The sequence below is a fragment of the Chiloscyllium punctatum genome, chromosome 37 (genome assembly GCF_047496795.1).
Source record: "Chiloscyllium punctatum isolate Juve2018m chromosome 37, sChiPun1.3, whole genome shotgun sequence".
Classification (NCBI taxonomy): domain Eukaryota; kingdom Metazoa; phylum Chordata; class Chondrichthyes; order Orectolobiformes; family Hemiscylliidae; genus Chiloscyllium; species Chiloscyllium punctatum.
This window is the reverse complement of record NC_092775.1, coordinates 66236645-66249450: the sequence shown is the minus strand read 5'-3', so window position 1 is coordinate 66249450 and position 12806 is coordinate 66236645. Positions and strand designations below refer to the sequence as shown.

General features: G+C 39.5%; 1 protein-coding gene across 3 annotated transcripts in view; it reads right to left on the bottom strand.

The window, feature by feature from the left end:
* The window catches only part of LOC140463174 (pleckstrin homology domain-containing family G member 4B-like), a 185899-nt gene that overhangs the window by 62045 nt on the left and 111048 nt on the right, over positions 1 to 12806 (bottom strand). For all 3 annotated transcript variants that reach the window (XM_072556954.1, XM_072556953.1, XM_072556955.1), the window contains exons 4-8: positions 9925 to 10122; positions 9116 to 9239; positions 6389 to 6482; positions 3895 to 3981; positions 2317 to 2433 (exon numbers count right to left, since the gene is read on the bottom strand). In XM_072556954.1, coding sequence (XP_072413055.1) covers positions 2317 to 2433; positions 3895 to 3981; positions 6389 to 6482; positions 9116 to 9239; positions 9925 to 10122 — 620 coding nt within the window. The remainder of the gene's footprint in view (positions 1 to 2316; positions 2434 to 3894; positions 3982 to 6388; positions 6483 to 9115; positions 9240 to 9924; positions 10123 to 12806) is intronic.

Sequence of the window (12806 nt, the reverse complement as noted above, 5' to 3'; positions counted from 1 at the left end):
ATGTTACCTACCTACAGGCTGTGGATAGCCAATAAAGGGTACTTAAGGCGTCCATTAAGACCTCGATGGACACCAACTCAGATTTCCCAAACAACAGCATGTTGCCTGTGGTGGCCAAAGCAGAACCACTGAGTGGCAGTGACTGATTGTGGGGTGCAAGTGCTCCAGTGATGGTTTGTTTTTGGAAACATCCTACCCCACCCCCTCACCTCTGTCACTAAATCACAATGGCTACATTTACAGCTGCAGCCTACCCTGTGGGCAGAGATTAGCCCTCCTTCAGGATGGCCTGCCCAGCTGTTAAACTCTTTCAATTTGTGAGTTTTTAAGTCATGTTTGGAAGGCTCCTCAAAGTGGAGGCTTCTGCTCTCTCTGCCCCACATGCATCGACAATTTCCACCTTCAATGGGGGAACTGCCAATGTGTCTTGCTGGTGGGTGTCCTCCTGTTCCTCCTAATCTCAGGAGCCCACCCATCAACTTTAATTGGACAGTGAGTGCGCTCTCTGCCATTCACTGAGCAGACACTAAAAAGAAGAAAAATCCAGCCACCTGAATTCATCTTTGTTTCATGCCTTTTGTGAGCCAAGTCTCTGTTATTGCCACAATATGATATTCCCTTGTGACTCTCTGCACATACGTGTCAAAGTCCTCGACAAACACGAACAGTCGGAAAAACTGACTTTTCGAAGATTTTTTAAAAACTCTGTCAGTGAAGCCTTTTCACTTTAGTGACATTTCCCAGGACAGTTACTGATTGAAAATTTTGTTCGAGTGAATTGTAGGTTCAGAAATAATGTGGTTCGGCAATAAAGCCTACCATGTAATCAGACAATTCCCTGAGGCTTTGTATCTTGCCTCATTACTCTGGTAACCATAATTACAAATTACATATAGTTTCTTTCATATCCTCAGGCTGTTCCAAAATGCTCCTCAAACAACAAATTGTTTGTGAGCTATAAGCATTGTTGTTCTGAAAGCAAATGGATGGCAAATTTCCACACAGCAAGATGCCACAGCTGCAATGTAACCCATGACAAGTTAACTTACTTTTGAAGGATTGGCACCCACAAAAGGGTCAACAGCAACTAAGCTGGACTGTCCATACCTACACCTCAATTGTAAGTGCAGGACAAAATTACGTGCACTGCTATGAGCAGCTCAGCTCAAACTCTTTCAGCCTCTCACCTACAAAGCTCTCGTGAGGCATGTGTTTTCACTTTTTAAAAGCAGTGATAACACTCAAATGCTTGATAACATTCAGAACAAAGCAGTGTGCTTAACTAATTCCCTGTCTCTGGACTCAACATGATTATTGCACTGATGTCTGCAGTATGTGTGATCAACGGAACGTTCAAGCAGCAAATCACCATGGTTTGTTCAAAAGCACTTGCCTCTTTTCCAATATCTATCACCAAGGCCAGAGTAACAAAGTTATAGAGGAATATTAGAAGCTCCATGCTCCCATTTAGGTCACACACCAGCTTAGTTCACTGAGTCAGAACTATGGAATTGTCTACCCAGTACCTTTGTGTACGCCACATTAAGGGTTGCAGTGTTTCAAATGGAAAGACCCACAGCAACAATGAGGAATGGAAAATAAATGCAACCTTGCTTATGTCTTCCACATCCCATGAACCAATTGTACAAATGTCATCTTCCAGCTGTCCCAAAAATATGATTCTGCCTGATTTTGTGCATTTTACAATGCACAACCCTGATGTACTCTCCCCAGACCCTTTTTGACCTTAACCAACCGACTCAATGCAAGCCCAACTTGGATGAAATAGCCAAGTAGATGAGAAGTGTCATCAGAGATACATATTCAACCACATTATGAAGCTAACAATAAGGTTTCACATCTAGGGTAGCATGATAGCTCAGTGGTTAGCACTGTTGCCTCACAGTACTGGGGACCTGGGTTCAATTCGAGCCTTGGGCAACTGCTTGTGTGGAGTTTGAACATTCTCCCATGTCTGCGTGGGCTTGCTCCAGTTTCTTCCTGATGCCCAACGGTGAATTGGCTATGCTAAATTGCCCTTACTGTTCATGAATCTGTAGGTTAGGTGCATTGGTCTGGAGTAAATGTAGGGGAATGGGTCTGGGTGGGTGTGTATTCAAAGGGTCAGTGTGGACTTGATGGGGCAAAGGGCCTGTTTACACACTGTAGGAATTCTAAAGAGGTGCAACCAATGGAAATGAAACACATCTAACATTTATAAATATCAAACATGTGAAATTTTGAGATTATTGATAGGAATACAAAATGGAACGCAATATACATTTTTGTGAAGTATTTTTATGATGTATTACTGACCATACGGAACTGAATCCACTCAGAGTGGTTGTAGGGTAATGTCCCTTCCAGGTTCTCAGTCAGCTGGTTGTTGTCAATGAACTTATTCAGGGCTTTCAAAGAAGTCAAAACTTCCATCTGATAAAACAAAAGAAAAGATACAGCATATATTTCATGTTATACATGTAAAAGTGTAGTTACAAATTGAAGAACGTAATTCATCTTTCCTTTAGTTAAGACTTTTATCCTGCAAAGATTGGTTCCCTGGGCTAGATTTCCCTGGCTAGGAGCATTGTTTGTATTTAGCCCTACGTGCAAAATAGTCAATTTGACAAACCTTGAGATTTCATCAAATTAATGAAAAGAACACGAGGGGTTATAGACATAGGAGACTACAACTGCAGTTGTTCTTTTCATTCATTTGAGTTCAATCATAACGTGTTTATGTTTTATAAAAATCTAAAATAATAAAACACACAAATCTTTTAGCAAGGCTATAAATGCATGTCAATAGATAAATAGAGATTTACTACATCTGAATAAGTGACCTACTCCGAATTCTCTATGCTCTTAACATTCTACAATTGCCTGATTTCAAAAGTAGGGATAGTGTGCTTTTCCGTGGAAATGAACAGTATGTATAAAGGGTCATTAAGGTGCAGCTTACTCAATTGAATCTATTTTTGTTTTAGTTTTATTTTGTCTTTTACGGGATGTGCACATCACCAGAAAGATCAATATCTGATATCCATCTGAAATTGCCCTTGGGAAGGTGTTCATCAGCTGCCTTCTTGAAGCACTGCAGTACATACCATGTAGGTACATCCTTGGAGATATTAGCAAGAGAATTACCACTTTTTGCCAGCAACACTAATGGAATGTCAATATCAAGATGATATGTGAGAGAGCGCTTGTATGTGTTCTTGTCCTAGGAGGTAGGTGTCACAGGTTTGGAAAGTGCTGTTGAAGGAGCCTTGACAAGTCATTGCAGGGCATCTTGTACATACTGTTACCATTGTGTGATAGTGTGGAGGGCATGAATGGGTTTAATGTAGTGGTTGGGCTGTTATCAAGTGGACTGCTTTGATTCGGATGGTGTTGAGTTTCTCGAGTTTTGCCAAGTTTTACACTCAACTAGGCATGTGGAAAGTATTTCATGAAATTTCTGAGTTGTGCCCTGCAGGTAGAAGACATGCTTTTGAGGAGTCAGAATGTGAGTTAGTCGCAGGAGAACTCTTAACCACCGAACCGCTCTTGTAGGCAAAGTATTAATACGGTTGGTTCAGGTTAATTTCGAAAACAAAATTAAGGTGTAGAGAAAACATACTGGGTAGAAAAATCAATAAATTTGTTTTTTTTATAAAGTGACCCATCTGTAAAATGACCATTAAGAACTGCCAAGCAAACAGTTGACAAGTAAAAATTTTGTTTCTTCACTTAAGAAACAAAGTTGAAAGAGACAGACTAGGCGATAATTCCTGGTCACTAGAGAAGGGGAGGAGATCTAGGTCAGCAAAAAAGAGTTTTGGATTGCATTTTGTGTTTGCCTTCGGTAACACATTCCACTTGGATTTCCTGAGCAGTTTCAATGGCACTTACAGATATTCTTGGATATTTCTCCAGTTTGAGAGTTGTCTCCTTCTCTGTCAGTATCAGCACACAATGAATGGAATGGGGAGCAAAGTCCTGCAGATTTGAACCAGAAAGTAATTAATCAGTTGAGACCGAGAAACAATATCACATTTCCAGGATAACATGGTAATTAAACACACCTCCCATTTGAGTGGACCTATTGTAACTGCTGAATTATTTTTTTAAATTGGAAAGGATCATTTTTACTGTGTGGATTTGAATCACCTTCCACATGGACCTTAAAGAGGACTCAGTCACAATGGCACCTACCTGACATACTGCAGGGATTGTAACAAAGTCAGCCAGCTAGACCTCACAGAATATGAGTTCCCTGATTGGGGCTTTAAATCTGATCCAATCAGGGAACCCTAGCTGACAGATAAAAAGGATGAGATTCAGGGATACTACCACTCTGGTGCCTGATTCTGTATGGCGTAGTGCTATAGTCAAGGACTGCTCTTGTGTAAATAAAAGGATACCAGCCTCTGTGGAGTTATTGTATATATCTTCTGTTTTAATTAATAAAAAGCAAAACAGACAGAATCTACTGTAGACTTATCACACAGTCTTCTTCCTCGACTTACCTGCAGTTCAGGTAAAAGAGAGAGAGAAACAGAGAATGAGAGTGACAGTGAAAGAGAGAGACAGAGAGCACCTCTCTCTCTGTAACATATATAAATTTTAAACTAATAATGACTGTCAGTAGTCAGGTCACTATTGTTAAAGGATCCATGGGGCAGGCCATGGATCAAGGTGTGGCCACGTAGGCAATGAGAACTTCAAATTCTGCCTGAAGTGCTGGCCCTCTTGTTGTGGTGCTGGACTAGCCTCCAATGCCTTGTGAAGTATGCAGGTTGACTAGAAAATTCTAGCTGGACACTGGCGATAGTTCTTAATCAACCATTAACTCTCCTTAATAAATTAGTTAACAATTGAAGATGGAAGGTCCCCATCTTGGAAAATGCGCCTTGAGACAGGTTGGTGCTGACAAACAAACATAACATTTAGAGGCACAAACCTTTCATCACCTCTCTGACCACAGCCTTTGCACCCTTGTCTATAAAATTCAGCCCTTTCTTTCTTTTCATTTCTACGTTCCTTTCTCCCAATCCTCTGTTTACTTTCTCATGTTCCTTCCTTATATCTTTTCCCTTCCACTACTCTTCCTGTTCTCCTGATTTCTTCCTCTCTGTCAGTTTTCTGTGTCGTTACATAGTTTGCCCGATTTGATGTATTAGTCATCTGTTGCATGCAAGTGGAACAGGCTGGAATAGGGATTGGAACTGGAGGTAGTTTAGGAGACTGACTGGAATAATAAGGTGGGATGGGAGAGATTTAAACTTAGGGCCTATCTGTAAATTGTTTTTGCTCTATATAAGATAAATATATTGCTAATAATACCTTGAAATTGATAACGTGGGAAAGTGAATTAAGAGATTAGAGAAGGAAACTTTGGTGACAACTGCTATGTCAATGTGTCAAAGCAGACTGCATCACACACCCTACTGTAGACAACTTCCAATTTAGATAAATGATGTTTCCAGTTAGAAGTTATGGTTTAATTTGAATTTATAAGATAAAAAAGAGGTAAGACTATTGGATGTGAAATTATTTCAAATAGATTAGAAACAGAGAAGTCTAAGGGACAACATGATTGAGGTATACAAAATTGGGATGTGTAGACATAGGGTAGAGAGGAGGAAGCTGTTTCCCTTGACAGAGAGTTCAAAAACCAGGGGTCACAGATTCAAGCTAAGTGGTGAAATGATTAGAGGGGACATGAGGAAAAACCTTTTTTACACAGAGGGTGTCTGGAATTTGGTATCTGAGTTGATGTTGGAGACAGTGACACAAAAATACCTGCAGTACTGTAAGCTTCAGGGCTATGGGCTGTGTGCAGGAAGATGGGATTAGAAAGGGCATTTGGACAAGATAAGCTAAATGCCCTCCTATCTGCTGTATCGTTTCCATGGAGAATCAAGGATCACAATACCAAATGGTGTAAAGGGAGATCCAAGTTTGTTTGAAGGAGGTGCTTTTTTCTTTACCCAGAGAATAAGGAGCCTGTAGAATAGGACTTGCAGTGAACAGAGATCCCTGAAATCCTTCATGAAAATTTCTGACTGGATTGAAAATCACCTCATGCAAAAGGCAAGCTTCCTGTAACCTAAATCAGGGCCAGATTGATCTCTTGGACTAGTTTCCATCATCTAAAAAGAGTCAGAGAGGAATTCTCCAGATTAGTTTTCTTCAAACTGCTCTGGGCAGGATATCAAATGGTTTCTGGGAGAGCTGGAAAAAGTATTCATTGTGTTACACTTAACGTTAGTGCATCTGGATATATGGATGATTCTTTTGCTGTCTAATGCTAATTGTTTGTTGCTAACAACAATAGGAAGGAACAGCTAGTCTCTAAAATTACATTGCAATCATTTCATAACAAATATCTATCCATGTTCACCTGGAGCAATCCTAAAGCTTTAAATAATGCAACATGCGGTGGGCGCCTCCTGGCATCTATAACGATTGTTAATCCCAGATCTTGAACTTCTTTCCTGGGAGAAGAAACATTAAGAATAAAGTTAAAGAATCTTTGTTGTGCAATCAAGTTAGCATTTCTGCTTTCAATAACGATTTATAATCACTGGAATTATTAGCTGTGGATGTCCAAACAACAAAACTAAGGTACAGTTTCCAAATAAATGTCAGGGAATTCCAGCTGGAATTTGTTCACTTCACAATTAATATGAGAAATTTCCACTCTTTTTGTCAGCCATTAACATTATAACTGACAGTATTTTTAACCATTAGTTCCAGATGGGGTATTTCGAAAGCATAAATGAGCAAAATGAATAATATAAGGAGAACTAAATCATCTTCAGAACATCTTGATATGCATTTATAACTATACCTCTTGTGTCAAAATTCTCTAATTCCCCACCTAATACTGTTGTAGCAACATTATCACCTGAGACTGCAGTGATTTATGGAAAATGGTCATTACTATATTCAAAGCAATCGAGGTTGATTAGAATAGAAAACAGTGTCAGCACTATCAATGCCCATAAACTATATATAAGACAATAATTGCTGGCTGCTGAAAACTAGCTTTGAATGATGGGAAGCAACTTAATGGTCTGGCATTTCTCATGTCTCTACAGTGGAAGGTTCATTTCAAATCCCACTCCAGCAATGTAACTTACAAAATCGAGACTGACACTTCAGTGCAGTACTATGCAATTGCTATGTGATTGGAGGTGTCTCTTTCAGATGAGGTATAAAAGTATCTTGGGCACAATTTCAAAGAAAGGTAAGGAAATTCTGCCTATGCCCTGGCCAATACTTAACCTTCAACTAATATCCCTAGAACACATGATCGGATCATTATTGTCACATCACTGGAACTTGGCTGTTACATTCTCTTCATTACCAGTAGGGACTACACTTAGTTGTTTTCAAAGTGTTTTGCAATATCCCAAGGCTGCTAAGAGGATAAAATTCATGTCTGTCTTTACTTCCTAAGTACATTCAAAATGATAGCTTTATTCTCAGTAGGTGGCAGTACTAAACAGTTAGTGTTGATTCCTATATGCTTCTATTCCACATACAATTGATGAGATAACACATCTTTAGAACAGGATACCAGAAGGACACAAAATAAAATTTGGACACTACGATGAATGCAACTTTACCAGTTTTCTGCATTATTTTGACAGTAAATAAGTCAAAGTCAATTGCATAACAGAACTTCACCCTACCATTGACAGTCCAGTATTGTTCTGATTGTCTACCATACCCAGAAATCATATTCAGTATATAGGCAGCTTGTTATTTTAAAGTAGTGCATCTTGGCTAAAGACATTTTTGAGTCATTGCAGTGTTTAGGATATAGGTACAGTTATGGAGGAAGTTTCAGGATTTTGACCTGGTGCGAGTGGAGGAATCGTGCTGTATTTCTATGTGACAATGGTGAGTGGTTTGGAGTGGAATTTGTGGATGCTGATGTCCCCATGCATTTGCTGCCCTTGTCCTTCTCAGTGGTAGAGTGTACAGGTTTGGAAAGTGCTGCCAGGCTTGCTCTCCCGAAACAGCAGCAATGCTAAAGTGGAGGATATGCTGCACCATGAGGTAATAAATTGTGGCTTAATGGAATTCTGCTGCAGCTGATAGCCCACAGCCTCTCACACATGTCCAACATAGAGCTGCATGATCTGTTCTTAATCTATCCTATTTAACAGTGGGTAGTTGTGCCATTGATGAAGACAAGGTCACATCAACAAGGTCGGTGAAGTTGAGACCACATTGGTTACTCCCTTTTATTGATTACTGCACCCAGACTATCACAAGCTCAGACTAGCAGCTATGTTCTTCAGGACTTAGGCAGGGCAGTCAGCAGTCAGCTACCAATCTATTTTTCTAATCAATGAAAGTCTACTGATGAGATTCTCTTGCCCTTGTGAGCCCCAGTGCTTTATCCAAGTGGGTTCAGTTATTCCCCATGGTAGTTAATAGCAAGCCTTATATACATATGCCAGACTCGGAAAGGATGACAAATTTTCTTCCACACAGTACATACACAGATCATATGGCTTTTTTTACAACAATCTAGTAGTTTTATGAGTTTCAATGGTGAGATTAGTTTCTTTTTTTACTATAGATTGTATTTAAATTCCCTAAACTGCTATAATAGGTTTTAAACTCATGTCTCCGGAGCACAAGTCCAAGTTTCTGAATTATTAGTCTCGTAACGTTTCCATTATGCTTCCACTACTCAATTTTTTACAACTGAGGACTGAAGATGTTGAGTTTGAAGTTAATACTGCTAGTGAGAATATGCCTCACTTTTGAGGTTCCCATTGTTTCAGCACCAAACCTCTTGAACCACAGGACTTTCTTTTTAAAGCAAGTATCTAAACAAGCCAAGACCGAGTCTTGTCAAATAAACCTCACTTCCTGCCTGGTCTGAACAATCCAGCCAAGTCTGAGCGAAACTGCATTTATTTTTTTGGCTGGCCAACGCTGTTATGACTGGATGTAACTTTCCTACTACTAAACACATCAGTCTGCTGATGCAATAGAGTCGGGCTTGATTTTCTCCGAAGTGAAGTAAGAGCTGAAAAATGTGCGCTCCCTCTGAGATTGCAAAGTCTTTCTGTCGTCAAGCAACAACAACCAAGGAAAGTTTCACCTGGGAATGTTGTACAAGTACAGGAGGAGCCTGGCAAGGTCATCACTGGTGCAGGTTTGACTCTGCAAAAACCTGTTATCACTGCAGACTTGTAACACAGCTCTCCCTGCTTTATCTCTGCTTCCTGGAAAGATCAGAAAAGAATGTGAAGTCACGTAATACATTCATGCTACACCAGACATCCAGCTTTCTTATAAAATCACTTTGACACATGCTTAATATCATATTTTACCAATTATATTTCTTGTATGCATAAAACATGTGTATATGTGTATATGCAGTTACAGAATGAGCAACTTCTTAACAGCTGCAATCATCTCCAAGGATGAGGCTTTTCCAATATATGCAGAACAAAACAGTTTTTCAGATTCTCATGCAGTTGTGGCTGGGCCATCTCAATGAGCTGCCATTTTGTACAAGTGTGTCTATTTTCCAATTAATTGGTGTTTAGGTTATTTGGCTGCTACACATAATGGAGGTATATAACCAACGGAATTTTTTTTTGAAAAATTGGAATTTTATAGAGAGGTAGCAGGCCTACACACCAACTGGAATTTTATAGAGAGGTAGCAGGCCTACACACCAGCTGAAGGTCCACCTCTGCCTGTCCTGGAAACCCTGAGCTAATTGGACGGCTAGACTGCAGGCAATTTTCCAATCGGGGCAGCGCCAACAGCAGTGGCCACATGTATGGTCTCTTATCACCATATTGCCCAGTGACAGGGTCCAATCGCTGTCAGAAGATTCAGCTCCTAAGGTGTCCTTGCTTTTACATTTGATGCTGATATTTTGACTGGGATGCAGGATACCTGGTAAGCAAGCAGCTCCTGAATGTAGCAAATCGCCGTTGAGGTCCAGGCAGCGTGTTGCGAACCTCTTCTGATGATGTTCCGATATGGGAGAGGCCCTGGTTGTTAAACTTGCACCAGGAGACTGTAAGATTGTCTCAGTTCGTTGACTCAATGGGACCGGAGTATCTGGCTGAATTCTGACCTCTTTACTAACGTCTGTTGGAGAAAAGAAAGGAGTATGTTTGGTTATTCTGCTGACGAGAGTTGGAGGCTTCATGGTCATGTCACTGGACTAGTAATCAAGAGGCCCAAGTGAATGTTCTAGTTACATGGATTCAAATACTATATTGGCAGATGGAGAATTTTGAATGCAATCAGAAGTTAAATGCTGGTTTAATGGTAACCATGTAACCAAGGTGAATTGTAAAATTCCATCTGGTTCTTTAATGCCCTTCAGGGAAGGAAATTTACCTGGGTCTGGCCTACAGGTGACTCCACACCCACAGCAATGTGACTGAGTCTCAATTGTCCTCTGAAAGGCCTAGCAAACCATTCAGTTCAAGGGCAATTAGGAATGGGTGACAAATGTCAACAATACCCACATTCCATGCAAGAAAATAAATACGATGCTCCTGGCTTTACTAATAATCAGATTTCCTTAAAACAAAAAAAACTTTCCTTCAAAAGTACAATATTTACCAGTGAAAAGACTACAGATCCCAGCTACACTTACATTATTTTTTTTCTGGAAATGATCACTACTGGGAAGGCTGGTATGCTGGTGTTTACTGCAGTCTCTTTGGAAAATTCATTGTTGTACCAACCCAATGTATGTCAATGGGATATGGAAGAGAACAGCATAGATGTCAAATGGAATGTCAAATCAGTGTTGCCTACATCAGCTCCCAAGCATCACTTGGAGAGACACCATCACTGATGACGAAGTGCTAGAAAGGATGTTGTGACAAAGAACTGATAGAGACTGGCATAACACGTATTTCACCACCCCAGATATATGACTTGCCAGAGTGGTAGTAGAATATACACCATTTGATGGAAAAAATATTAAGAGTTAAGGTGAACGCTCCAAAACAAGGTTGGAGCATTGTCTTGTATGTAATCAAAAGAACAAAGTCTAAGTTTTGGAATATAGCATCAGGGCAATGGCTGTTTTCCTTCAGCCATTACAGTGAGTAATGTAACTAAGCAGCATGCTTGACCATTTCAAAGGACCACTTAGAGACAACCAACTCAGGCAGAACTTGTTCTTTACGGATTCATAATACCACCTGCAAGGGCCCTACCCCTGGACCGAGAGACCCAGGTTGAAGTCCCACCTGCTCCAGAGGTGCATAATAACATTTCTAAGCAGGTTGATCAGAAAAACAGGTTAAATGTTGAAAAAACATAACCTTGTGTCTCTAACAGTTGTTGCCTACTTCCGTCATTAAAACAAAAAGAAGTTTTAAGAAACTTATGTCACACAATTTTGTTTTATCTTCAAAGGATCCATGAAATGAGTCTTCAATTCCTGGAAACTCCAAAGCAATTGGAATAGGAATTGAGTCACTATGAGTAAAATTTGTAGCTTTCTCAATGGCTCTGAGAGATTATTCTGGATCAAAAAGGCCAGGAAGATCCCTGGAGGCTAATTTCTCTCAGATGTGGACAGAGAGCCAGCTGTTGCAGATTGACTTGAATATCAAGAAAATCAGGTCAGGTCATCAGTAATTGTTAGCTACTCTCTTAGTCTGGCCTGTATGGAGGCAACTTCAAGGCACTTAAATTCATTTTAAGAACCATTACAAGGGTCTTCACTTCAGATTTCATCTATTTGATACCAATGCAAAGCATGATTACTGACAAAGATAGATATGATCAGGCTTGTTTTGAATGTTTCTCATAATTTAGCAACCCGCTAGTACTCTGTTTAGAGTCGCAGATGAAGAAAATGTACTTCTGTGAGGTCTAAGAGAATAGGCAACAACACTGAAAACCAAATATGATTGCTACCTTAAGGTAAGATAATTGGAAGGATATTGAAAAGGATGCATTTCAATTCTAAACATTTTGATCATATGTAAAGTGAGCTATAATAATATAATAAGCATTAGAGACTGTTAGTTCTAGTGAATAACCTAGTCGTACAGCATAATTTATACATACAATATGTATTATTTAAGTGGTATCCATGTAATGTATTCTGCACACAGCAGAGTCGAATGGTTTATCTTCAGTTCGTCAGCACTGAATCTGATCAAAGCAAAACATTCTTTGCTAAATTTATTATGCACCTATTAGGATTCTTAAATTGAACTTCATTTTCAAAAAGAAGAATAAGGTCACTTTTAAAACTTGTTCATCCACAAGATCAATTCTGAAAATAAATACAAAAGCAGCACACACTCATTCAGTTCAAATGACAAGCTCTTGGATTCAAATTCTTCATAAACATTTGCCTGCCTTAGCTATTAATTCCTGTTCTTCTATCTTGAGACCCAATTCGACCCTATTTGTATTTCATTACATTTAAAAGGGAGGGAACTCTAAATGAAATATGGATCCAAAATGACAAAGTAAAGTCATGCCTGGATTGAAACAGATTATTAAAATAAACTGAAAATAGCTGTAAAGAAAGAAGCCACAACCAATAATTTAGGCTTTAGTCAGTCCTTCAGTGTAAAGGATTGGAAATGTCTCTGAGAACGCATTTTCCAGGGATTTATGACAAGATATAGACACTACAGCACCCATCTGTAATGTGTTCTGCACACACACACACTTCTAATGGTTTATATTCTGTTCCTCATGATTCAATCTGAGTAAAGCAAAACATTCTTTGCTAAATTCGTTGTGCATCTTTAGAAACTGTATAGGAGTAAGTATTTCATGCAGATTTG